This window comes from Sorghum bicolor, chromosome 4 (assembly GCF_000003195.3).
Source record: "Sorghum bicolor cultivar BTx623 chromosome 4, Sorghum_bicolor_NCBIv3, whole genome shotgun sequence".
Classification (NCBI taxonomy): Eukaryota; Viridiplantae; Streptophyta; class Magnoliopsida; order Poales; family Poaceae; genus Sorghum; species Sorghum bicolor.
In genome coordinates, this window is record NC_012873.2 from 25122516 (window position 1) to 25145993 (window position 23478).

The following is a 23478-nucleotide window of genomic DNA, read 5'->3' on the forward strand; positions in this document are numbered from 1 at the left end:
TTTAAGTCAACAAAAAAATGTATTAACAATCTCTTGTACATACGTTCTTTTTTCCTATGGAGAGGTCTGCATGTTCACTCATTGCACTTAGCACTTTTGCATCAGTGTTGCTTTGCTGGCCATTGTCTTCCAGTGACAAAGCAGAGTCGTAGAGAGATATCCTCCGTGTCAACAATTACCGTTATCCAATAATTACTACCCATTATCCATCGGCTATGGGTAATTTAAATTTAAATGGGTCTGGGGAGGGTGTAGATTTGGGAAAGACCTCGTAGGTGTGGATGTGAAATAGCACGGTTATGCCCAAATGTTACCCAATGGCATCATTTTTGTTATTGTTATCTATATAATACATATATAAACAGTATTTCTGATAAGAAAAGCATGGCGAAAAAAACAGACAATTCCTTTGTAAGAATCCCAAAGTAATTCAACACAGCATGACAAATTATAGAACATTTTGGCATTTCCAGATGCATTGCTTTTATTTTGTATCTAGACATATATTTAGGTGCATAACAAAAGCTATATATGTAAAAAAGCCAAAATGTCTTATAATTTGGAATGAAGTACAAAAATAGAAGCACAACTACTTATATAATCTTGAGTTCTTAACTATCAACATAGAGGTAGGGAGAGTGATTCAAACCTTTTCCCATCCTCAACGGTTGCGCTCAGGCGGCAGAGGGCGGTTGAATCCACCACGGCGGTTCATGTACTGGCGCGGCTGGCGCTTGGTGACGACACGCACCCCGCTGATGTCGGCGTCGGGCACGTGCTTTCCCTTGGTGGAGTCGACCCCGACGGGGATGCCCATCATCTTCATCATCGCCAGTTCCTCCGCATCCACATCGCCGTCACCCACCGCCGCGGCCGCGGCCGCGGGGTCCCCTCCGCCCTTGGGTGTCGCGTGAGAGTCGGTGGCCTTCTTATCCTCCTTGTGGTGGTGGTCGGCGGTGGCAGGGGAGGCCTCGCGGCGGCGCTTGTGGCTGGGTCAGGATTGGGGAGGGGCCGAGGGCGCCGCCCGGCGCGCGCCGAGCCCCGCGGCCGGTATCCGCAGCCGCCCCTGCGCCGCGCCGGATGCACCCCGCCGACCCACGTAACGAGCCCCCGAGTCCCTGCTGCCCCCTGCGCCGTGCACTGCTGACGTTGCCGCCGGCAGATGCGCCCCGACGCCCAGCACCTGGAGGACCTGCCGCCGCGTATCGCCGGGGAGAAAGCAGAGTTTTTTCAGAGAAATTCAATTGGAGTAGGAATCGAACCTGCGTGGTGCGGGGAGGAGCACGACTCGTTACGTAGAGAGGACTCAGGAGAGTTGGAAGCGGCTTCTAACATCTTAATCTCAGACGTTGGATTCTTAGTTGGTGTGTTCTGGGCCGTTGATCTTGAAGGAGGGAGGTGACTTGAAGAAGATTTCAATTATAGTAGAGATAAAGGGACAAAATTATAAGTAAAGTATTTTATTTGGTATAATATTTTTTTTAGCCTTTGCCTACGAGACTCGTGGGATGAACGACTCAGATATGCTCTACGGATCTATAGGAATATGATCTATGGATCTATAGGAATATGAGAGAGCGGAAAACACTATTTATTTACAGGAAACTTCGCTGAAAATAAAAATCTATATAGACATGGAGATGGAGAAAAAACACCTCCCTAAATAAAAACAGGATAAATCACCATCAAACAGGAATTTTTTTTAATCCGCTTTTCGGTTGGTGGTGCCTGCCGTCTGCCCGTCTACCTCTACCGTGCGGAGGGGGAAGAGGGGAGAGGCCAGGAGGGGAAGCCTGCAGCCACCATGGATTCCGACCTCTGGATCTCGCGTCTCATGGCTGCCAAGCGGCAGTTTGCGCTGCAGCGCGCGCAGCGCCAGCACGCCGCCCCGGCATCCCACCACGGTACCTTTCCTTCTCGTTTCTTCATCCGGTGCAGAGAAATGCGACCTTTCTTCAGCTGGTGATTGTTCCAGCGGGGCGAAATTTGTCGGGGATTGGGTTGCGTCGTGGCGAAGCTTCTTTCTTGGATCTCGATTCCCCGTTTGACGCGATTCGGAGCTCGCCGCTAATTTCTAGTATTTTCCGCGATTTTTGTTGGATTCACTAGGTGTCAGGTGAGCACCTAAAGTAGGTTCGATTTTGCAGCAGGAATGCATCTTACTTTCTCCATTTAATTGCCGGTGTAGGACCAAATAAAAGAGAGGAACATTTTAGACATAACGGGACTTCTACAGCGTATGAACAAATTATGTTGAAATGTTAATAGATTATGCAACTATCAAATGTTATAATCCTTTCAATACTAGATAAATCTGAAATGTGCAGTTTTTCTCATGTTAGATAATCCAGAGATCAATCACATGTTTGGAAATCGACAAATGTTTCTATAGAGTATTCTGTGGTAACCAATCCATGACACTTAATGTCATGTGGGGCCGGCATACACCAGGTGTCGGCATGCCCATGACGTGCGGCGCGCGGCTGAGTGCGCCCAGGTCGAGCCAGCAACCGGTGGCTAGGAGGAAAGTAGGATTAGTTACTTATTTTATTAATTACCTATTTTATTAGTTACCTATTTCTTAGGAGCATGTCCTCCAGTCGGTTTAGGCCTTAGGCCATGTATATACTAGATAATACCCCGCGCGTTGCTGCGGAAATTAATAGTGTTGTATATCTATTTGAACATTTGAGAGAATTCCCTGTAGGCCATTATAAAAGATGCGACTTCCTTGTACGGCACTAAAAAAGTTTACCTTGTCAACCATCGGCTCACAAAATTCGTCCCCTGCAAGCCACTACTGTGAACTTTGCCTCTAACATGCCTTAACTGGAGGACGAAATGTCCATTCTGCCCTCCGCTGACGTGTCTTGCAAAAAGCTCAGAGGTTCCTTGTATGCCAGCGAGAGTTGCTCCTGAGCACCATTTTGGTGTATGCGTGGACGGCTGCACAGAGAGCTAGCTTCTACCTGCGGTTCTGCTTTGCCGACAACTGCGGCGAGGGGATACGTCGTGTTGCTCATCTGCCATCCCCTGTTATTGTCCCGCCTCACCATCGCGTAGGCCGAGGACACGGAGTGGGAGCTGCTCGATGCTGACTTCGTGCGCGCATTGTCCTCCGGCGGGGACAGCAGCCGGTGCGCACGATGGACGTCGTGGGCCATGGGGCACGTCGATGCGTGGGAGTGGGACAACGTATCTGCGACAGTACTGGCGATGCCCAGCAGGGTGGCCGCGTCGCCGTGCGTCTGCTCGACCCTCTCGTGCGCCACATCGGATGGGTGCCGCAAGTACCTCGTGGAGCTAGCTCTCGCACAGGTGGCACAGCAGGCACGACGTGGCCGACGCGCGGCCCTCCAGTTATTTGTTGGCAACCTGCGTAGCAACACCAGCACCATAGGCCGCCGCCGCGCCTTGAGCTAGTGATGGCGCACACGCGGGACACCGAGGGCCACGACCACGAGCACGAGGAGGAAGCTGAGCGGGTGAAGCGCTCAGCGCGGGGCGCGTGCCACTGTCTTCCTCACCGTGGCACAGGCTGCTGGAAGAGCCGAGCAGGGTGCGAAAGTTGGGGAAGTAGGGGCAGATTGGACATTAATCCAGAAAAACTAACACCCAAGCCCTACGGTGCACTAACGGGGATGACGGCAATGGCTTGTAGAGAACAAAATTTGTGAACCAGTGGTCGACAGGGAAGATAAACTTTTCTGGTGTCATATAAGGAACTTGTATCTTTTATAATGGCCTGTAGGGAATTCTCTCGAAATATAATGCATTTCACAGTACATATACAATGGCCCGAAGAAAATATGGAAGTTATAAAAATAAAATTGCAAAATAGTAAACAATTCTTTAAGCAAGGTTATGAAGAGCCATATGATGAATATATGAACATGGAGTTACTTTAGATGTACGAAAGGAACTATGAGTACGAAACTAATTAATAATACTTCCATTTGTAATACTTTCTCTGTTCCTTAAAACTTTAACTCCTAGAATCCGTGCGAGTCATCAATATATATGATATAAAATAAGTATCTTATGAAAATATATTCTATGACAAATCTAATGGTATTAATTTGGTACTATAAATCTTAGTGTTTTTTTTTCTAGAAATTCGGTCAAAGTTTTAAAAGATTGACTTACGACAATTCTAGAAGTTCAAGTTTTCACGAACAGAGGGAGTAGATACCAAACACACAACTGAAAGTAGACGCTGCTATTTGATATTGAAACTGCAAAAATACTGGATTTCAGGAAGCAAGAGAAAAAGAAAATGCTAAACTAAAAATAGAATAAATTGTTTGGATTCTAGTAAGCAGGAGAAAAAGAAGATGCTGTCCTTGACTTATATCCATCAGTTACATTTACAAAACACGGATTTACAGATAGTACTTTTTTTATAAGAAAAAGATGGATATATCTATCTTCACTGCCTCAACTATGGCATGCACATCGTAGTCTAGTTCACCCATGGATCCTGTGTGTTTGTGTCTACCATGAATCCGTTGTAATATGCTCGGTCAGCCATGGATTTGGCCGTGCTTTTGTGCATCCAAGAGTTGGAGAGCTTCGTAGATATATGAGAGAGAATTGGATTGAACAAATCCATCCATCAAAAGTGAGTCAGGACTCAGGGGATGACAGTGGACCTTGGAGAAGAGTGAGGCTAGCGCAGAGGAGCAGGGCACGAACGTCGCATCCCGCAAGCGCCGCCGGCAGTGAATGGACTCTGCTGGCGCCATAGGCCGCGAGCGCTGCCGACCACGAGGGGTCTACGCGAGAGCGACCGGCCTTGAGCGCTTCGTCCACCTACGCGGGCGCTGTGGCCGCTGCCTCCGCACGCGCCTCCTCCTCTCGTGAGCGCCAGGGGCTGCTAGAAGAGGAAGAAGTGGTTCTCGTGACGGATGCGCTGGCATGCTAGACCATGATAGTAGCACATATTTACACATTTAAACTTGAGAAGACAGGTAGCGACGGCTCGGTTTTTGCATTTGTGGTGGGCTGGTGGCGGAGGAATAAATGTGGCAGCTAATGACCATGCCTATTCGTTTTTATGTGCACTGCATTAGTGGAATGGCCATGCATGTTCGATGCCCAAATGCATTTATTTTCTTCTAGTGCACTGTTGCATTGCGGTTTAAAGAATACCTAGTGACATGGCTGGCAAGTCAGAAATGAAGAGCCGCCGCTGCCTGAGCTGTGAACATGCAGGGAAGGGACTGTTCAGCTCCTATGTATAGGCTTGTAGTTGTGGGACCCTCAGATGACGTGGCTTCTCGAAATTGCAGAGAATTTCTGTAGTGGGTTCCTCCTATTTAGGTATAGTAGATATGCTGTACCAGACATGGATTGAATCAAGAAAGATATTATAAATCTCATCTATCTCCCTCTCTCAAGTAAGCCGACGGCAGAGGGGCAAAACCTTGCCAGCGACGACGGACCAAGGCTATAAACTGTGTAGCCGAGGGCCAGCTACCCTAGGCCCTGTCACGCCGCGACACGGAGGAGGAGGCTGTATTGGCTATCTCTGCGCCGCAATTCAACTTCATTGACCGCCTCTGCCACGCCCAGTCCATGGATCCAGCTCTCATCTCTACACGAGATGAAATTCTCTCTGGCTCTCGAGCGGCGCCATGGGCCTTGTGTGTCGGCATGGTAACGTTGGACTCCAGGCATTCCGTCGTCATTGTCGCTCCTCCAGGAGATCGTGATTGCCGTCAATGAGGACGACCATGATGGGGTGCAGTGCACTCTGCACCGACTTCGCTGTGATTTCCACTTCCCTGACATGCGCCATGTGGTCCAGGACTTCGTCCGCGCGTGTGACACGTGCCAGTGGTATAAGTTCGAGCACCTACACTCGTCCGGACTGCTACTGCCTCTGCCGGTGCCCACAATGGTTTGGGCTGACATTGGACTCGACTTTGTGGAGGCCCTTCCCCGTGTGTGTGTGTGGGGGGGGGGGGATCAGTGATCCTTACGGTGGTGGACTGCTTCAGCAAGTATTGTCACTTCATCTCGTTGGCTCACCCGTATTCCGCAGAGTCCGTGGCGCAAGCCTTCTTCGCGGACATCGTGTGTCTCCACGGCGTACCTCAGTCCATGGTGTCAGACTCATGGTGCGAGCTCCGATGCCTTCTACGTTCTGGCGCGAGCTCATGCGACTCATGGGCACCAAGCTTCACATGATGACCGCCTTCCACCCACAGGCTGATGGCCAGACGAAAGCGGCCAACCGCGTCATCGTGATGTACCTCCGGTGTTTCATCGACGATCGGCCGCGTCAGTGACTCCGATGCTTCCTTGGGCGGAGTATGTCTACAACATTGCCTACCAGATTTGGCTACATGACACACCCTTTAGTGGTGTATGGCCGTGACCCTCCCACCATCAGGTCTTACGAGGCGGGCGAGACTCGTGTTACCGCCGTCGCCCGAAGCATGGTGGACCGTGAGGGGCAAAGGGGCAAAACCTGACGGCAGAGGGGCAAAACCTTGCCGGCGACAACGGACCAAGGCTATGAACTGCGTAGCCGAGGGCCAGCTACCCTAGGTCCTGACGCACTTGACACTTAAGACATAAGACACTTGTACAACACTATTGGTCTAGAATTTTGTTTCTGAAATGATGCTGCAGATTTTGCTTTGCGATATGGCTTTCCTTTTGGTATTATAGATGTGCCCATTTCTTTGAGATATTCAGGTGCTATCAGTGTTGTTATATGTTATTTATTTTTCTTATGCTACTTGCTGTTCAATTCATTTGCCTTATTGCATGCAGATTGAAATGAATCTGTTTCAAAATAAAAACACTTCGTTTGTGTCGCAAATAAACACACTTGCAGATCGATTCGGGTATGATGATATCGAACCTGAGGATGATGTGCGCTCAGACTTCCCATGCCCTTACTGTTATGAAGATCATGATGTTACTTCTCTGTGCGCCCATTTGGAGGATGAGCACCCTTTTGAGTCTAAAATTGTGGTGAGTTCAGATCCTTCTAATTGTGCAATACTTGCAGGAAATAGCAGATTGAAAGCAAGCCAAATCCATACTAGTGGCATTCTGTTTGAGATGTAAGAACTAAGTACTATAATTGGTCCTCAGTCCTTTGTAGCTGAAAATGCAGTCCTATTTAGCTACCAGTTCTTTATACTGAATATCCATATTATACTTTTCCACAAATTTTTGTTAGACATTACATTTTATTTGTCGTTGTAGCTAATTCTTTTTAAATATTTTTTATACAAGATATATATTAGCAAGTGTTCAGATCAGAATGATTGTTTTTTTATTCAAATAATACATCTCAGTCTTTGATGATGAAACTAATAGGGATGGAATAATCATGGTTCTGGCAATATTTTACATGACTTGCAATCTTATTCAACCGATATAACCTTGTCTATGGGTGTTAGCCTAGTGCTAAACCCATGTATCTAGTTACCTATTACTTTTACTATTCACTGTAAGGTAGATTAGGTTCCTTGGCAACCAAGTTGATCATGGTGCCTCGAGAACCAAGTAGAATCATAGCATCTGCTTTATGCAGTTAGAATATGCCTTGGGTAGGTACACCACCACTTGCTATATATAAGCATTGGTCTTCTTTTTGTAAGCTAAGTCATTATTGCAATTTCAATACAATCCAAGCGGCATCCTTGCCAAGCTGCCCTCTGGCAGCCCAAAACTACCTATGTTCTATGCCTATGATTGCAACAGTCTATCCACAAACTTGATTGACTAGAGGTGCATGTAAAATTCCTCATGCGCTCATCTAGATTACTTGGCAGGGAAGGACTGCCCCTGCAGCATAAGTTGAAGGTTACTTGGCATGATGTCAAGCTTCGAAACATAGTCACTATGTTCTAGTTCAAGGTCTACAATAGTATTAGGCAGTACAATTAGAAGAAAAAGTCAGATCTTTCTGTTGCTTCTGTTGGTGAACACAAGACAATTCTGGTAACAGCCAGAAGGCAGTTTGCCTGCTATGGCCTTTTGATTGAATTTGCAAAGTGGAAGTCTTGGTTACAGAAAACCCTTGTCCCAACTCCAGCTCTTATAGGCTGAGAGCCACCCCTAGGACTAAGCATATTCTAAAGTAGATGCCCTGATTACTTGGCTGCCAAGGGTCTTATCTTCTTGACCCCCAAGCAAGCCTTTTACAGCCATCTAATAACCAAAGTAAAAACAGGAAAACTGTAATGGGCCATACTTAGGCCCTGCTAAACTAGGTACATGACCAACTGCTATCAATTCTCGCCCTTGGTCTTGTTCCCCTTTGCTGAGATTGCCTCCAGACCGATCCTTCCCCTGAGCTCTTCAAACTTGGTCTTGTCCAGTGCCTTGGTGAGAATGTCAGCCAGCTGATCACCTGTTGAAATGTGCTCTGCCTTGATGCTGCCATCCTCCAAACAACTTGAAATGGTACTTAATTCTGATATGCTTGCTGCGCTCATGGAGGACAGGATTCTTTGCTAAGGCCAGTGCAGACTTGCTGTCAACCTTCAGCTCAACAATGTCTACAAGTCTTCCAAGTAGCTCAGCCAGCAATCTTGACAGCAACATGACTTGTGTAGCAGCAGTGGTAGCAGTCACATACTCTGCTTCACAGCTGGAGAGTGCCACTACTTTCTTCTTAATGGACTGCCAGGACACCAGACACTGACCAAGGAAGAAGAGGACTCCAGTGGTGCTTTTGCTTGTATCAATGTCACCACCAAGGTCACTGTCGTAGTAGCCGACGAAGCGGGCGCTGCCATGGGCTCTGGTGAAGTGCAACCCGTAGTCCAGCGTCCCGGCGAGGTATCTCAGGATGCGCTTCACAGCTGCGAGGTGCTCCATGGTGGGCTTCTCCACCTGCTGACGAAGCCGACGGCGAAAGAATGTCTGGTCTTGTGTGAACCAGAAAGTGCAGACTGCCAATCAACCGCCGGTAGTGGGTAGGATCGACCGCTTCGGCCGTGCTGAAGCGGCTGAGCTTCAGTCTTTCTTCCATGGGAGTTGCTGCAGGATTGCAGCCCTCCATGCCTCCGAGCTCCAGGATCCTGTCGGCGTAGTGTGTTTGCAGGAGATTGATCCCTGAAGCTAATTGGCGGACTTCGACACCGAGGTAGAAGCTCAGCAGCCCGAGGTCGCTCATCTCGAATGCCTTCATCATCTGGGCCTTGAATGCCGCCACTTCCTTCTCGTCGGTGCTGGTGATGATCAGGTCGTTGACGTAGACGCTGACGAGCAGGATTGCCCGCCCGCTGTTCCACCGGTACATGACAGCCTCGTGAAAACTCTGCTAGAAGCCCATCTCCTTGAGTGTTGCATCCAGCTTCTCGTTCTAGGCCCGAGGCGCCTGGCGCAGGCCGTAGAGCGCCTTGCGCAGGCGGTACACCTTGTCTTCTTCCCCGGCGACGGCGAATCCCGGCGGCTGCCGCACGTAGACTTCCTCCTTCAGATCGCCATTGAGGAAGGCAGACTTCATGTCCATGTGGTGGACAGGCCACCCTTCCTGAGCTGCCAGCGCGAGGACCCTGACCGACTCCATGCGCGCCACTGGCGCAAAGGAGTCATCGTAGTCGATCCCCTCTTGCTGGACGAACCCGCGGACCACCAGGCGCGCCTTGTGCTTGATTACCGCGCCCCGCTCATCCTTCCTGAGCTTGAACACCCATTTGAGGGTGATGGGCCGGTGGCCAGCTGGGAGCGTCACCAGCTCCCAGGTGCGGTTCTGCTCCACGGACTTGAGCTCCTGCTCCATGGCCGCGCGCCAGGCAGGGTCATCCTTCGTCTGGTTGTAGCTTGCTGGTTCTCTCGCATGAGTCAGATGGACCTCAGCAAAGAGACGCGGTGGCGGTGGTGGTGTAGGAGCGTTGCCGATGATGTTGGCCACCGTGCGGTAGTGCAGGGGCTCGTCATCATGCCAGACATCAACCTGGTCCTCATCCCCCTCCAGTGGCGAGGCGAACTCCACCGGGTCGCCGGTCTCAAGCCAGCGGTAGGAGTCTTCGGCTTGTCCGCGTCGCCTCTATCGTGCTCCCCTGGAGCAGAAGACAACACACGGGGTGGACTCGGTGAAGATGGTGTTGATAAAGCGGACGTAGGTGCCTCCTCTGCTTCGGCGGGCCACTTGATGTTGAAGTCGCTCGATGCCGTTGCAGAAGGTCTGGCCACCGGCGTTGCCCAATTCCACCCGCGCCCTTTGTCGAAGATGACATCGCGGGAGGTCTGACGCGCCCAGACGCCGGATCGTACACCCGGTAGGCCTTGGCGCCCTCAGCGTAGCCGATGAAGATGCCGGGGACGCCGCGGACGTCGAGATTGTGCAGCTGCCCCAAGTCGCGTGTGTATAGGCGACGCAGCCAAAGACGCACCACGGACGGCGCGCGCCCATGCCAGGCCTCGTAGGGTGTCATGCCCTGCAATGACTTGGGCGAGCGGTTCAGCAGATGAGCTGCGGTCACCACTGCCTCCCCACAAAAACGAGCCGGCATGCCGCGCTGCTTGAGCAGAGCCTGCGCCGTGGCCACCACAGTTTGATTCCGCCGTTCCACAACGCCATTCTTCTGTGGCGAGTGCGGCGCGGAGAAGTGACGCTTGACTATCTCCATGGCGAAGTGCTCGGTGAGCTCGGAGCAGGTGAACTCTCCACCATTGTCGGTCCACAGCACCTTGAGTTCGTGGCCAGTCTCCTCAGCCTGAGCCTTGATCTTCTTCACCGCCTGCGCCGCCTTGTCCTTGGTCGCGAGCAGCACCACGAACATGAAGCGCGTGGCATCAACCATGAGGAGGAAGTAGCACCGGCCTTCTGGAGTCGCCGGCGTGATTGGCCCGCACAAGTCGCCGTGGACGAGCTCCAACGGCTGCTCGGCGCTGTACGCGGCCTTCTACGGAAACGGCCGGCGGCGTATCTTGGTGGTGATGCAGGTGTCGCAGACCTGCGCCGCGTGCTCAATCACCGGAGTGCCTCAGGCTATCGCCTCCTTGCCGAGCCAGTGTAGAGCGTCGAAGTGCAGGTGTCCAAACCTCTCGTGTCAGCGCCAGGCATCGTCGTCCTTGCGCGCGGCGAGACAGACTGGCTACACGGCGTCGAGGTGAAGAATGTAAAGGCGGTTGCGGTCGCGCTTTACCTTGGCGAGGAGACACTTGCGCTGATCCCAGATACGCAAGGTGCTGTGCTCGATCTCCACCTTCGAACCCGCTTCATCAAGCTGCCCTAGGGACATGATGGAGTTGCGAAGCGTCGGGATGAAGTAGATGCCGTGGAGGATGCGGTGCTCGCCGTTCTTTGCCTGGAACACGACTGAGCCCACGCCCTAGATCTCCACGCATGATGCATCGCCGAACTTCACCGTGCCATGGACCGTCGTGTCGAGCCCGGAGAAGATTTCACGACGCCCGGACATGTGGTGGGTGGCGCCGCTGTCAAGGTACCATCCGTCTAGCTTGTCCTCGTCGCCGGCGTCACCGAGGAAAACGCGTGCGCGTGGCTCGGTGAAGTCCAGGAACGCGACAGCCTTGGTGTAGAGGACTTTAGGCGTCTTCTCCTCTAATTGTACGACACCGTGGGCGAAGAAGAGTGCGCCATTGTCTGAATCCGCCTCGGTGACGTGTGCTGCTCGTCTTCGTGGCGCTCGTTCTTGGCCCTCTGCTTCTTGCCGCCACGGGGACGGCGCTGCGGCTCCTTGCCGCTGGCTAAAGCAGAGTCCTGGACGTTCTTCTTCTCCTTCTGTCGGGCATGCCACTGCTCCTCCAAGAGCATTAGCTTGCCGGCGATGACGAGGGGCTCCCCAGGGACCGACCGCCTTCAATCGACCCGACACCTCCTCGATGGTGAGATCTTGGAAGTCGAGAAGGGTCTCGATGGCGATGCAGAGCTGCGCGTACTTGGCCGGCGCAGCGCGCAGGAGCTTCTCCAACGCGCGCTCCTCGTTGACGTCCGTATCACCATGGAGGGCGAGCTGCTTCTTCAAGGCAACCAGGCGCAAAGTAAAATCCTCAGCCTGCTCACCTGGGCGGAAAGACAGCAACTCCCACTCATGGCGCAGACGTTGCAGAGCAATGCGCCGAGCTCGTTTCCCTCTGATTCGTGCAGTAGCGAGGGAGTCCCACGCTTCCTTCACCGTCGCCTTCTCCCATAGCGGCATCTGCATCTCCTGAGGGACGGCGGCGATGAACGCTTCGACGGTGCGGCGGTCTTCATGGTGGGGAAGATCACCGTACTTGATCACGTCCCAAAGCTGGCGAGCTTGAAGCTTCAGCTTCATGATCGACGCTCACTCGTGGTAGTTGGTCTTCGACAACATCGGCCATGTGGTGGAGCCACCGGAGTCCTTGTACACGGTCTGGATCACCGGCGAGCGGCCCCTGCCGCCACGTCGGCAACGGCGATCCGTATCCGATGACCGTGACTGCCTACACATCCGCTTCGGGCTCCTCTGAGGAAGCGGGCGACGGCGATCGCGCGGCTCCTCGCGCTGCTCCTCCTCCTCCAGTGGCTGCTCATCCCAGAGCTCTCGACGCAGAGCGACGGCCGTGGTGGCGGCTTGCCAAGCTACAGCTGCTTCAGCCTCCGCGGCTTGCTGCGCCTGCGCGACTGTGGCCTCTGCCGCTGCCAGTCGCTGCGCACGCTGCCCGACGGCTACTGTGGCGGCGGCGGCTCTCTCTGCGAAGGTGGCCATCTCTCCCCGGATCAAGAACTCGCTCTGATGCCAATTGTTGGTGAACACAAGCCAATTTTGGTAACAGCCAGAGGGCAGTTTGCCTGCTATGGCCTTTTGATTGAGTTTGCAAAGTGGAAGTCTTGGTTACAGAAAACCCTTGTCCCAACTCCAGCTCTTATAGGCTGAGCCACCCCTAGGACTAAGCATATTCTAAAGTAGATGCCCTGATTACTTGGCTGCCAAGGGTCTTATCGTCTTGACCCCCAAGCAAGCCTTTTACAGCCATCTAATAACCAAAGTAAAAACAGGAAAACTGTAATGGGCAATACTTAGGCCCTGCTAAACTAAGTACATGACCAACTGCTATCAGCTTCTAGTAACTATACTACATGGACGATGTTCATTGTTGGTAGGCAACAGATGGTGATTACAAACAGGTGTCTGAATGGCCTCTAGCAAGGACCTAGAACTTATCTATATAGGTACCTATGTGTATGTGCCACAAGCTTTAGTTTCAACCCTAAGCTAGTTTTCCCCTTGACATCTAAACTTTTGAGCATAACCCTCTGTTGCGATTGCTAGTGGTACGTAGGAAATAGTCGTGAGAGGTGGGTGGTCGGGACAATGAGCGGCGAGAGCGCTAGGGAGCCAAGGAGCGAGAGAGAGAACTCAATCTCTGGTTGACTTCTATTAACTTAATTGTTCGTACGTAAAGCAAATCTCAAAACCTCTAATAACTCATGATAACATTTAGGATCTCTTGATTGACTCTAGGACTAATTCTTGACCGTAGGCGTCCGCACGGTGATCGTGCCCAGTGCTCGTCGTCCGCAATTGTGCATGCGCCTTGTGCGTGGCTCTAGCCACGATGGCGCTTGTACACGTTGTCAACCATAATACCCCCACCCATCCATATAGAGCCCCATGGCCACCCACACCCACATGCTCACACCATGGTCACATAGAATTAATTTGATGGTTCAAAATGGACACAATCATCAATCGCGGTCCCATTTGACCTGTTGGAAATGCAGATGTGATGTCACTGTTATAGTTGTTTGTTCAATTGCTGCTCCTGCATTGCAGTTAACCTCTCTTCACATATCTACCATGCCTATGGCAGGCGCCACTTCATAGTGTCAATGTGGGCGAGTTTCACCCTTCTTGCAGTTTTAAGGTACATTTGTTCAAAATGGGATAGACAGGGTGGCTGGGTGGGGGATCTCATGTTTTTCAATGACATTCACTAAGTTTTAACAATTCCCACATTTGCTTCATGTCGACATAAGAAATCACTTTATAGGAGTAGGTTTGTTATATTGCAGTTTTGCACTGGACAATTAGGTTATGTGAATAGGGTACTGGGGTACATGTGTTGTGGAATCCTTCATTGGGCCTGACCGTGGCTAAGGCCAGGTTTGTTAGGAAAGGTAGCTTTAGGGAGGATTTTAGGAGATTTAATAGCTATGTGTTAGGCAAGTGCACCTGTTATATAAAGGGCACCTTAGATTTATTTGTAATCATCGAAGAAGGAAATAAACCTCCCCTAGGCAGGTTGGGTTTACCATCGATGGTGGCTGTGAGCGCTTCAGCTGTAGCCGCTGACAACAATCCCCCACCGCTACTGCCCCGATATCCTTTGCATTCTAATTCTCAATCAAAGCTGCTCCTCAGATCTCCTTTATGCTCTCCCCACCGTATTAATTTGGTACCGGAGACCACCAAGGACGTCTCTCCTTCTATGGCCGCCCCACTCGCACACAACCCCAATCCTATGGCCATTGACGCCAAGCTGGACCGCATCCTTGGGCAGCTGGCGACACTCAACACACGAATGGACTCCCACAACAAGTGCATCGCGTGCACGGAGAAGTTCTAGTCCAAGGATAACAGCAGTGGAGATCTCGACGGCAAAACGTGGCGCAATTCTGGCCACAGGGGTGGCGGCGATGACCACGTCGACGCTGAGGATGATGCCGGTGGCTATCTTGGTCGTGGCAGCACTTGGCACATGTTTCGCGAGCGCATGTTCCGCGACCACGACTGCTACTTCAACTACACAAACGATTGCGGGCGTCGTAAGCCACGTGCGCCATACCCAGGGCATGACTCATACGCGCGCAACTACTACGGGCCGCGACGGGCCCTGACGTGATGGTTATGGCGGTGGCTGTTGGGTATTTTAAACGCACAGAAAAATCCACAAGCGCACGGATACCGATGTATCCTTCACCCGGGAGTATTCCAGAGTATCGATTTCCACGGGGAACATGAAGTGTATTAGAAGAATTAGGAACGTCTAAGGGAAGAGTAATTATAGGGTAGAGAGGAATTTTAGGGTTTTCTAAATGGTTCAATCTAATCAAAGGCTTACTCTATTTTACTTACTTCGGAGCAGCAGTACCTTTCTGACTCTCGAAAAGATTAGGAAGGAGGTAATTGAAAGGCTGCCAAAAAGCTCTACGAAACACCAACCCTAACATGGTGGATACAAAGACCTAACATAGCTGTCACCTCTGGGGCTACCACAACTATCCAGAGGATTGGGCACAAACTAAGGTAAACCTTAATCTAGACGTCATGTCTACACTAGTGCTTACTACTCTAATTACCTAGAATAACTTGAGCACTCAATACGAGTGGAGATACAGTAAATATATTAAAGCAAGAACTAAAATTAAATAAATACTTACAAAAAAAAGATGAAGAACTCGGAGATTGCTCAAGACGAACCAGATGCTGCAAAAGTACTACAATGTTCAGGAAGATTTGAGAGGTCCGGCTCCTTCTCAGCTTTCTCCTCTCCTCTCTCTTCTCTAGTTTACAACTAGATGAACTAGAACTAGAAGATGAACTAGAACTAGACGATCATCTAGAGGACCTCTACTTCTTTACTTGATGAAACCCTAATTTCTGCTCTGGATGTAGCTAATGAAGGAGATGCCTCTGAGGGGGGGGGGTGTCTGCTCTGCTTATATAGCCCGATGGGATAAACGACAGCCTTCGGATCAAACCGACTTGAAACAATGGTCAAGATGTGTCGTAGAGGTCGGTTGGAAACCGTCACGCGAAGGAGGATGACAGGTGGGACCCAACTAGTAGCCGCCGAGCCTCCACTTTGTTCTTGTGCCTTCTGGTGTCTTCCACATCCTTCTAGTGCCACTTTCCGATCCGTTTGCGCAATGAGTCGTATCGTGGATGGATTCTTTCCTTTCCCAGCTTCTGGATATATCCCTGGAAAAAGATTATTTCACAGAGCTGTGGAATCTTGTGGAATCTTGTTGGTTTAGTCCCTAGTCTTGTGATGATGATGGTTCTATGGTCTTCTAGAGTCTTCCGAGTTGTATCTATCGAGGACTTTCTCTCAGGTGCTCCAAATATGGCAAATGATATGTCTGTCTTGATCGTCTCGACGAGCTCTCTGCAATGGCGTACTCAGATTCTCTACTTGAAATACTTTTATTTGGTGATTCTAGTCTTTTTCTAGTTTAACCCTTGTAAAACATAGATTCACCAAAACTCGTGGAACTTGATAGTTTCAAACGCTACAACTATGCTTTGTGGTTCATATCATGTTATATCAAGCAATAGTGGATGGATATAAATGAGCATTAATGACCGTCAATAGTGGCGACTACCACAGCCGCGAGACCCGCTTCAGTCTTGACCGTTGTTGGCATTTCTTAGTGTCGCTACTAAGAATCATCCTAGCAACAACGTCGAGAAATGTTATTGGTATTTATTAATGTAACACTTGGATTTAACTTAGTCACCTACTGACTACCTACACCTCTAGCTATCAACCAGGTTGTCATCCCTAGTAATAGAGCTAAAGATGTTCTAAGGATTTATAAACTATTATTTCCTGTGACTAGAGTAATACAAAGATAAAAAGAAATGTATTCGCAAGCGCACAGATTAATTATACCATTGTAGCATTTTACCAAGTTGTCGATTTATATTTATAATACCACTGGGCAGGGATGGCTAAGAAATATGATTAACACCTAATACCTATCACTTGCACACACGATGGAGAGTTAACCATGTACTCGATAACAAGGGTGTCACAAGTCATAATAATGTATGATAAATGATGAATATCCAAGTCATAAATAATAATTATTGCATCATTCAATCTAAGCACGTAGTGTCTCATTAGGTAGAGCCGAGAGGAATAGATTCCTAAGTTATTCTAACTATAACTCTAGGAATATTATGATTAGTGCAATTACATTTAGTAATCATTGTTAAGACCACTATTATATCTATGCATAAGGAACATTACTCTAGGGAGGTCTAGGATCGTAATAAGACAACTCTAGGCAACCGCGTCTACTAGTCCTACATACGGGGAGTGGACTACATAGAGCTCAACAAGATTATTGTCACACCTGCGATTTGCCACATGGCCCGGCATATAGGGTGCATTCGCTGGTAAATACCATCTAGACACCATGTCTACATAGCACCCACCACCTATCCAGTGATCATCTAGACGAGCACTATATGAACATATACACAAAGATAATACTAATCCAGCTATACTAAGCATATAACCAAAGTAGTCAAAGAACAATATAATTGAGAATATAATCAAGTAGAGCAAAGTCATAACTATAGTCTAAACAAAAGTGTGTGTATATATATATATATATATATAACACGAGAGAGATTCAAGGTATTACCATGCAACGCTCCCGACAGATCCGGAATCCGGTGGAAGTGCCTCCTCTCTACTACTATCCTATGTAACTAGGCTCTAGATTTGGTGGAGCTCTAAGGAGACTAGAGTTTCTACCTCTGATGACTTGAATCAAATGTCTTGGATCTTGGTTCTCCAGGGGGAGGGGCTCTATTTATATAGGCCGGTGGAATGAACTGTAGCTCTTGGATCAAACTGACTTGAATGGATGGAGGAGATTAATCCCTAGAGGCGGTGGAGGATATGAACCCTAAACCCTAAATCATATCTCCCATGAAAAGGTGGAATGGTAAATTTAATTTTAGCATAACGATCATCGTTACCTTGGTTTTGCTGATTTTTAAATCCACCGATACCTGTTTTATTCTTCTAGAGCCTCTTTTGTATATGGTTTTCGTTGGTCAGTCTCTCATCAGCTAAACCATCGGAACCATAAATGATAAATGATATCGTCATCCTCATCGTCATATCCTTTGTTCTCGTTCGTCTTGGGAGGGGCAATCTCAACCCATCCTGTTAGTGTGGACACTCGCTTTTCCACACCCTCAATATGATGGTTGGCGTTTCTAATTTCATTGGTTATTGTGGTCACTTGTAGCATGAAATCCTTCAGCTCCTGCAAATTACTTTTCAAAATAGGCTCGTCGGCAGGCATGGTTAGTTATAAACAAAAGCCCTATTAACTATTTATGGATTGGTGGAATCTCTCCTTAACACACGTCTTACCAAGTTCTTATCAATGCGAGCAAAGGATGGCAACCGACGGCTTGGTTGTGATACCTGTGAGAAAGTGACATCGCGATTATAAGGTCTTTCTCTATACTGACCTGAAGAATATGTGAAGCTTAGAAGGCACACAGAGAGGAAAAATATGTATATGTGGCACACAAGGTAGTAATAGATAGTAATGATGAATTATAATCCCAAATACTTGTTCTCGTTGCTGGCCTAACGTGCTCCAAGTACCAGGTGTGTGACAACAAGTATGGAGAAACAAGTATGATGGATAGCAAGAGCAACAGGAACAAAGCACAAGACAACACACACTAACACTGCTCAACTAGGCATTCTCTATGTGCTCCTATAGATATTGTTCCTCTTTTTTCTAATTTTTTTGGGCTGTCATTGTTTTTTGGGAAACTTTGACTTTGTTTCTTTTTTTTTCTTGACTTGAGAGCACACAAGAAGCAACCATAGAAAATTTGAGCTTAATTACGTAAAAGATATGGCTTGTGAAAAATTCATAAGATGTGCTAACAATTGACAAAAAGCTTCCCGCCTCAAAAAGACAATCTTGTGACCAGTTTTTGGGCAAATTAAAATTCTCCAAACCCGACAAGTGGGGGACGGACGATTCCGAAATATTTTGCTGATCAATTTTGATATAAAGAACGTCTCAATCAGAGTTTATATGCAAAAGTTAAGACCAGTTTAAGAACTGACTCCGAAATAGAGGGCAAAACAGGAGCAATGGGCGCAAAATTGGTCACAGCGGCTAGGGTTTGATTGAAACGATAGGGAAAACCACACGAACTGGACTCTAAGTCTCTAACACAACTTAACCAGCAACAAGACCTCGACCTTGACAAACTTAACACGACGGACTCTGGAACTGAATTATGCAAAAGGCTATGGCGCGGAAGGTTCTAGGACTAGAAAAACGAGTATGGCACTGGACTATGGGACGAATGCGAAATACTCAAAACAATGGGGTAAATGTGAACTTGACGGTATACCTAGCTCTGAATACCACTTGATGGGGACGTGATTCCCAATCTTTTGTCGCGTATATGATAACTATCGTTTTAGGCGGAGCACGACACACCGATTCGGCTTCAGATCGAAAGACTCAAACCCTACAATCTTAGCACCACAACTCCTTTGGTTACCAACCGGTTGACCTCACCACGAAGGCTAATCCCTGCCTGCGAAACAAAGAACACAAGCAAGAACTCGAAAGAACACAGCTTAATGATTTGGAACTACTGCAGATGACTCATAAGTTCTCAAAGTAGGGTCTCACAAACCGATGAACGGCGACCGTTAATGGACAGAATGATCTAAGCAAAATCCAAAACCTAATGACAGCGGTGGCGTATGATTATAAAGATCTTAAGGTCGTCGCCTACCATGGACGCGTCCCCCTAACGGGCTTTAAGACGGTACACGGCCATTGAACCAAATACGGTGACGCAGCACCTGGACAGAATCTGGACTCTGACTTGTTTCGACAATTCCCGTTGATTTCGAAGGGCTTCTGACGTGAGACCACTTCCATTCGCTTCTTTATCAAATTAGCTTTGCATCCATATATGGATTGTCAAAAACGGAGTATGGATGTGTCCGTGTGACCAGTTTTATGGTAGACTGGTCCTGTAGGCTGAGGCAGACTTGAATTCATGTTGGACCGCGCCTCTGGCTTTTGTTGTACGTCCTTGCTGGTCATCTTTGCCTCCATTGCTTCCTTCAACTTCTTCATGAGCCTTTCCAATAGCTATTTTTTAGGAGATTTAATAGCTATTTGTTAGGCAAGTGCACCTGTTATATAATCATCGAAGAAGGAAATAAACCTCCCCTAGGTGGTTTGGGGTTTACCCTTGCCTCGATATCCTTTGCATTCTAATTCAGTAATTCTCAAGCACAGCTGCTCCTCTGATCTCCTCTACGCTCTCCCTGCCGTCCACGCCGTATCAATGTGTTCTGTTCTTCTCTGTAATACTGAAATTTTCAAATAAAAGAATGGAAGATGCTGCAAGATTTTCAGAAACTATTGCAAAAATGTGTATGGACAACATAGCTTAGTATGAGTGATAATTAAGATCTTGTGAACTTTTGGTGGAGCTAAAACTGGTTCAGGTGCTGTAAAATCTTGGGCCTATGTGCACATGGACATGAGTTGCTTCTGTGAATATTCATTCAGTGTACTAACACTTGATTTTGCAGTGTTCTGTCATACTTAACAATTAGCATGCATACTGTTTGTCCAAGTAATGCACATGTAGAACACACTACTAAAGAAAAAAATGCTTATTTGCTTGACCTAGCATTCCCACAATGGTATTATAAACTTTTTTTTGGTTGGTAAGGACTCATAGGGCACACTATATTGGAACTGGAAGCAATGAAATTTATTTTTTCTCATTGCCTTTTCATACTGAACTTTACCTAGCTACGTTAGAGCTCCTGTGTGGCTTAATCTAAGCATAAGCTGAAGTTGTGGACAAAAACCTTTTTTATTTTTTGGGCTATACATCATAAGCACAGAAACTAGCTATTAGCATTATGATATGAGCAACACAGCACATTGCATCAAATATATAATAAATTCTATTGTTTCTAACTTCACTTTTATATCTCTACAGTCTTGCCCTGTTTGCTTGGCTAGGATTTCGAAGAACTTGTTGGATCATATAACCCTTCAGCATGGCTACCTATTTAAAATATCCTTCTTAGATGATTGTATCTTTACAAACAGGTTTTGTAAAAGTGTTTGCTGAACTGTAAGTGTCATATATTCCTTAATGATGTGCACTTGCAGAGACATCACAGAGTACGTAGAGTTACTGGTAATGGCAACCACAATCTCTCCTATGCAGGGAGAGATCTTCAGCTTCAAGAGACCTACTTAAAGGTGCTTCTTGGAAATAGCAGTCGAAGCAGCAGTACCAATGCATCAAGTACAGTCACTGATTCACTGCTATCCTCGCTAGTTTTAAATCTATCTTCATTAGAAGTGGAGGACACGTCAAAGTCTTCAGCTCCTTCTGTGGTGGAAAATAATTGGTTTAAACGATCACTACCTTCAAAGACTTGGAAGTTAAGGTATGATCCATTTGTTCTCCTGTCTCGTACTGCAATTTGTTTGCTGAGTCTTGTTCTCCTCTCCCTCTCTCTCTCTCTCTCTCTCTCTCTCTCTCTCTCTCTCTTTTGGTTTCTATTCGATGTCAGGTGAAATCTCTAGCCTCTTTTGAATGAAAATGTGTATTGCTTAAAGTTTATTACTAAGCCATAAAACCTGTTTAGGTACACTTAGCTTAAAGATGCATGCATCATCCACATTAATCTCAGTTTTTCTTAATAAAAAAAAAGAACTCGACCAGGGGGAGAGACGTCCCCCTGGTTTTCGTCTTAAGAAGATGGTGCCGTGACTCGAACCCGGGCTTGCTCAGCCAACCGCTTCTTTGGCGTGTTGTGCTGACCAGTTACACCTTGAGAGTGTTGGCCAGTTTTGCTTAATATCTACCTACTTAGCTCAAAGTCCATACTTTTGTTCCTGATTAGACTAAGTTCTTGCTTGGCCTAGCCTATATATGTTATGGAAACTTATTATGCTTATTAATTATGAACTACACAGCTTTTATGAAGCTATTTTGTCAAATCCAGCACATTCACTGCTCACATGAGCCCGTTGCCATGCTCGAGTCCAGTTTGGAGCCAAAAGTGCTAGCACGGTTGGTTTTGCTCCAAATATTGGTGTAAACTAAGATGGGTGACCTATTTGATCACTCATCAAGCTATGACCTTTTTTTCACCTACTGTGCAAATTCATGTTATCATGTACCTTGGTGCAATTTACTCTATACTGAATGATTTGCTTACTCGTAGATCTTCTCTGACAAGCTTAATCCCCTTGTATACATAGGAACTTAAAACTGGACCTGCGAGGGGCAAGCCGCCCCCCGGGCTTTGAACTAAGAAGAAGGACCTTCTCACACAGGCCTAGAAAACCCCCGAACCCTGGCCCCGCCCATACACTGGGAGACATTACCCGTGAGATTACCTGCCTGGGCCTCACATGGTCCTCAGGCCGACCTGGGCCGATCTCATTACTGTTGCTTTGGACACGGGGCCAACGAGGAGATTTTTTTACCCAAGTTTCCCAAAATCCGCTCAACCAGGGGTTCGAACCTGGGACCTGGGGGTGCCGCCGGAACGTGCCTAACCACTGGGCTTGGCACCCTTTGGCGTATACATAGGAACTTAAGTTTGACTAAACATGCCTGGAGTGTAAATTTATGAAAAATGTTTAATTATATATTGTTCTTATGTTTTTTATTGATGAAGTTTTATTTTTGAAATAGTATTACAAATAGTACCAGATCCAGCAATTCTGGTTCTCGTCTAGACATGAAGTAAGCTTGCTGAACTGTAGCAGATATGGAGAAATTGAGTTAATGCATATACACACACGAAAGTCCTATGCAACCCCACTTTATATGGTTAGTGGTAGTCGAATTGAAATGAAAACTCCTATGCAACCCCACTTTATTGAGTGTTGTAGTCATATATGTTAAACAAGGTAAGCATGGTGATGGGTCGTCTCTTGTTTGTATGTAGATGAGATGCAATTACTGTGACAGTATTTTAAACTCTTCTGAGTGCATGATTTTATGTTAAGGCAATGCCTTTTTTTCAGTGCTGTTGATTCGAGCCTTAGTCATGAAGAGAGGGAGCGTAGGAGGAGGAGAGCAGTTGTGAGATCAGCTTTTGTGCAGCATCTCCTTGTCACTACCCTTTTCGAAGACTAGCAGATCAAACACAGCTATGCACGGGAATCGCACTAGTTGTTTTGGATATCATGAAGTTGTTCATCCGGTCTGCTGGGTAACCTTGACAGGAAAACTGAAGCACCGGGCGTCTTACCTTATTTATTCTGTGGAAGCAGCTCTGTCATTTATTTTCTAGATCCTATTCATTTTTGTAGGGCTGTTGATCAGAGCCTCTATAGTAGAGTCGTGATGCTTTTTTTGTTGGGTTTCAGTCTGCAATTGGAGAATATGCCAATTTAATTTATATATTACTAAACATGATTCCGAGTTTGGAACTTGTTCTAATTTCGAGGCTCTGGTCCAGACATGCTTGGCATAATATTTATGTCGACGCAGAATCTGATCACCACGCAGGACACATGATAAGCCTCGAAGATCTGCTTGCGATCGCTAGACATGAGCGAACACGGTGAATATCGCGGACGACGACGAGCAGAGCAACCCCTCTGTCTCTAGCTGCTTTACTGATAGAAAAAATAGTCTGAATGTTCATACACGCAACAGGGATCCCTATATGGCACACCCTTGGCTTGCACAGGCGGAGTACAAGTGCATACACAGCAATAGT

General features: G+C 47.7%; 1 protein-coding gene across 4 annotated transcripts; it reads left to right on the forward strand.

Moving 5' to 3' along the window:
• LOC110434908 (protein DEHYDRATION-INDUCED 19 homolog 4-like) lies at positions 1693–23195 on the forward strand. Of its 4 annotated transcripts, none has more exons than XM_021459853.1 (5): positions 1698–1904; positions 6848–6987; positions 20724–20801; positions 20894–21183; positions 22004–22566. In XM_021459853.1, exons 1-5 carry the CDS (start codon positions 1805–1807, stop codon positions 22335–22337), a joined length of 942 nt encoding a protein of 313 aa, XP_021315528.1. In that variant the 5' UTR covers positions 1698–1804; the 3' UTR covers positions 22338–22566. The 4 variants fall into 4 exon arrangements, with proteins under 4 accessions (XP_021315529.1, XP_021315528.1, XP_021315530.1 ...); XM_021459855.1 differs by lacking the exon at positions 22004–22566 and adding an exon at positions 22760–23195 and having other exon boundaries at positions 1705–1904; XM_021459856.1 differs by lacking the exon at positions 22004–22566 and adding an exon at positions 22778–23195 and having other exon boundaries at positions 1707–1904.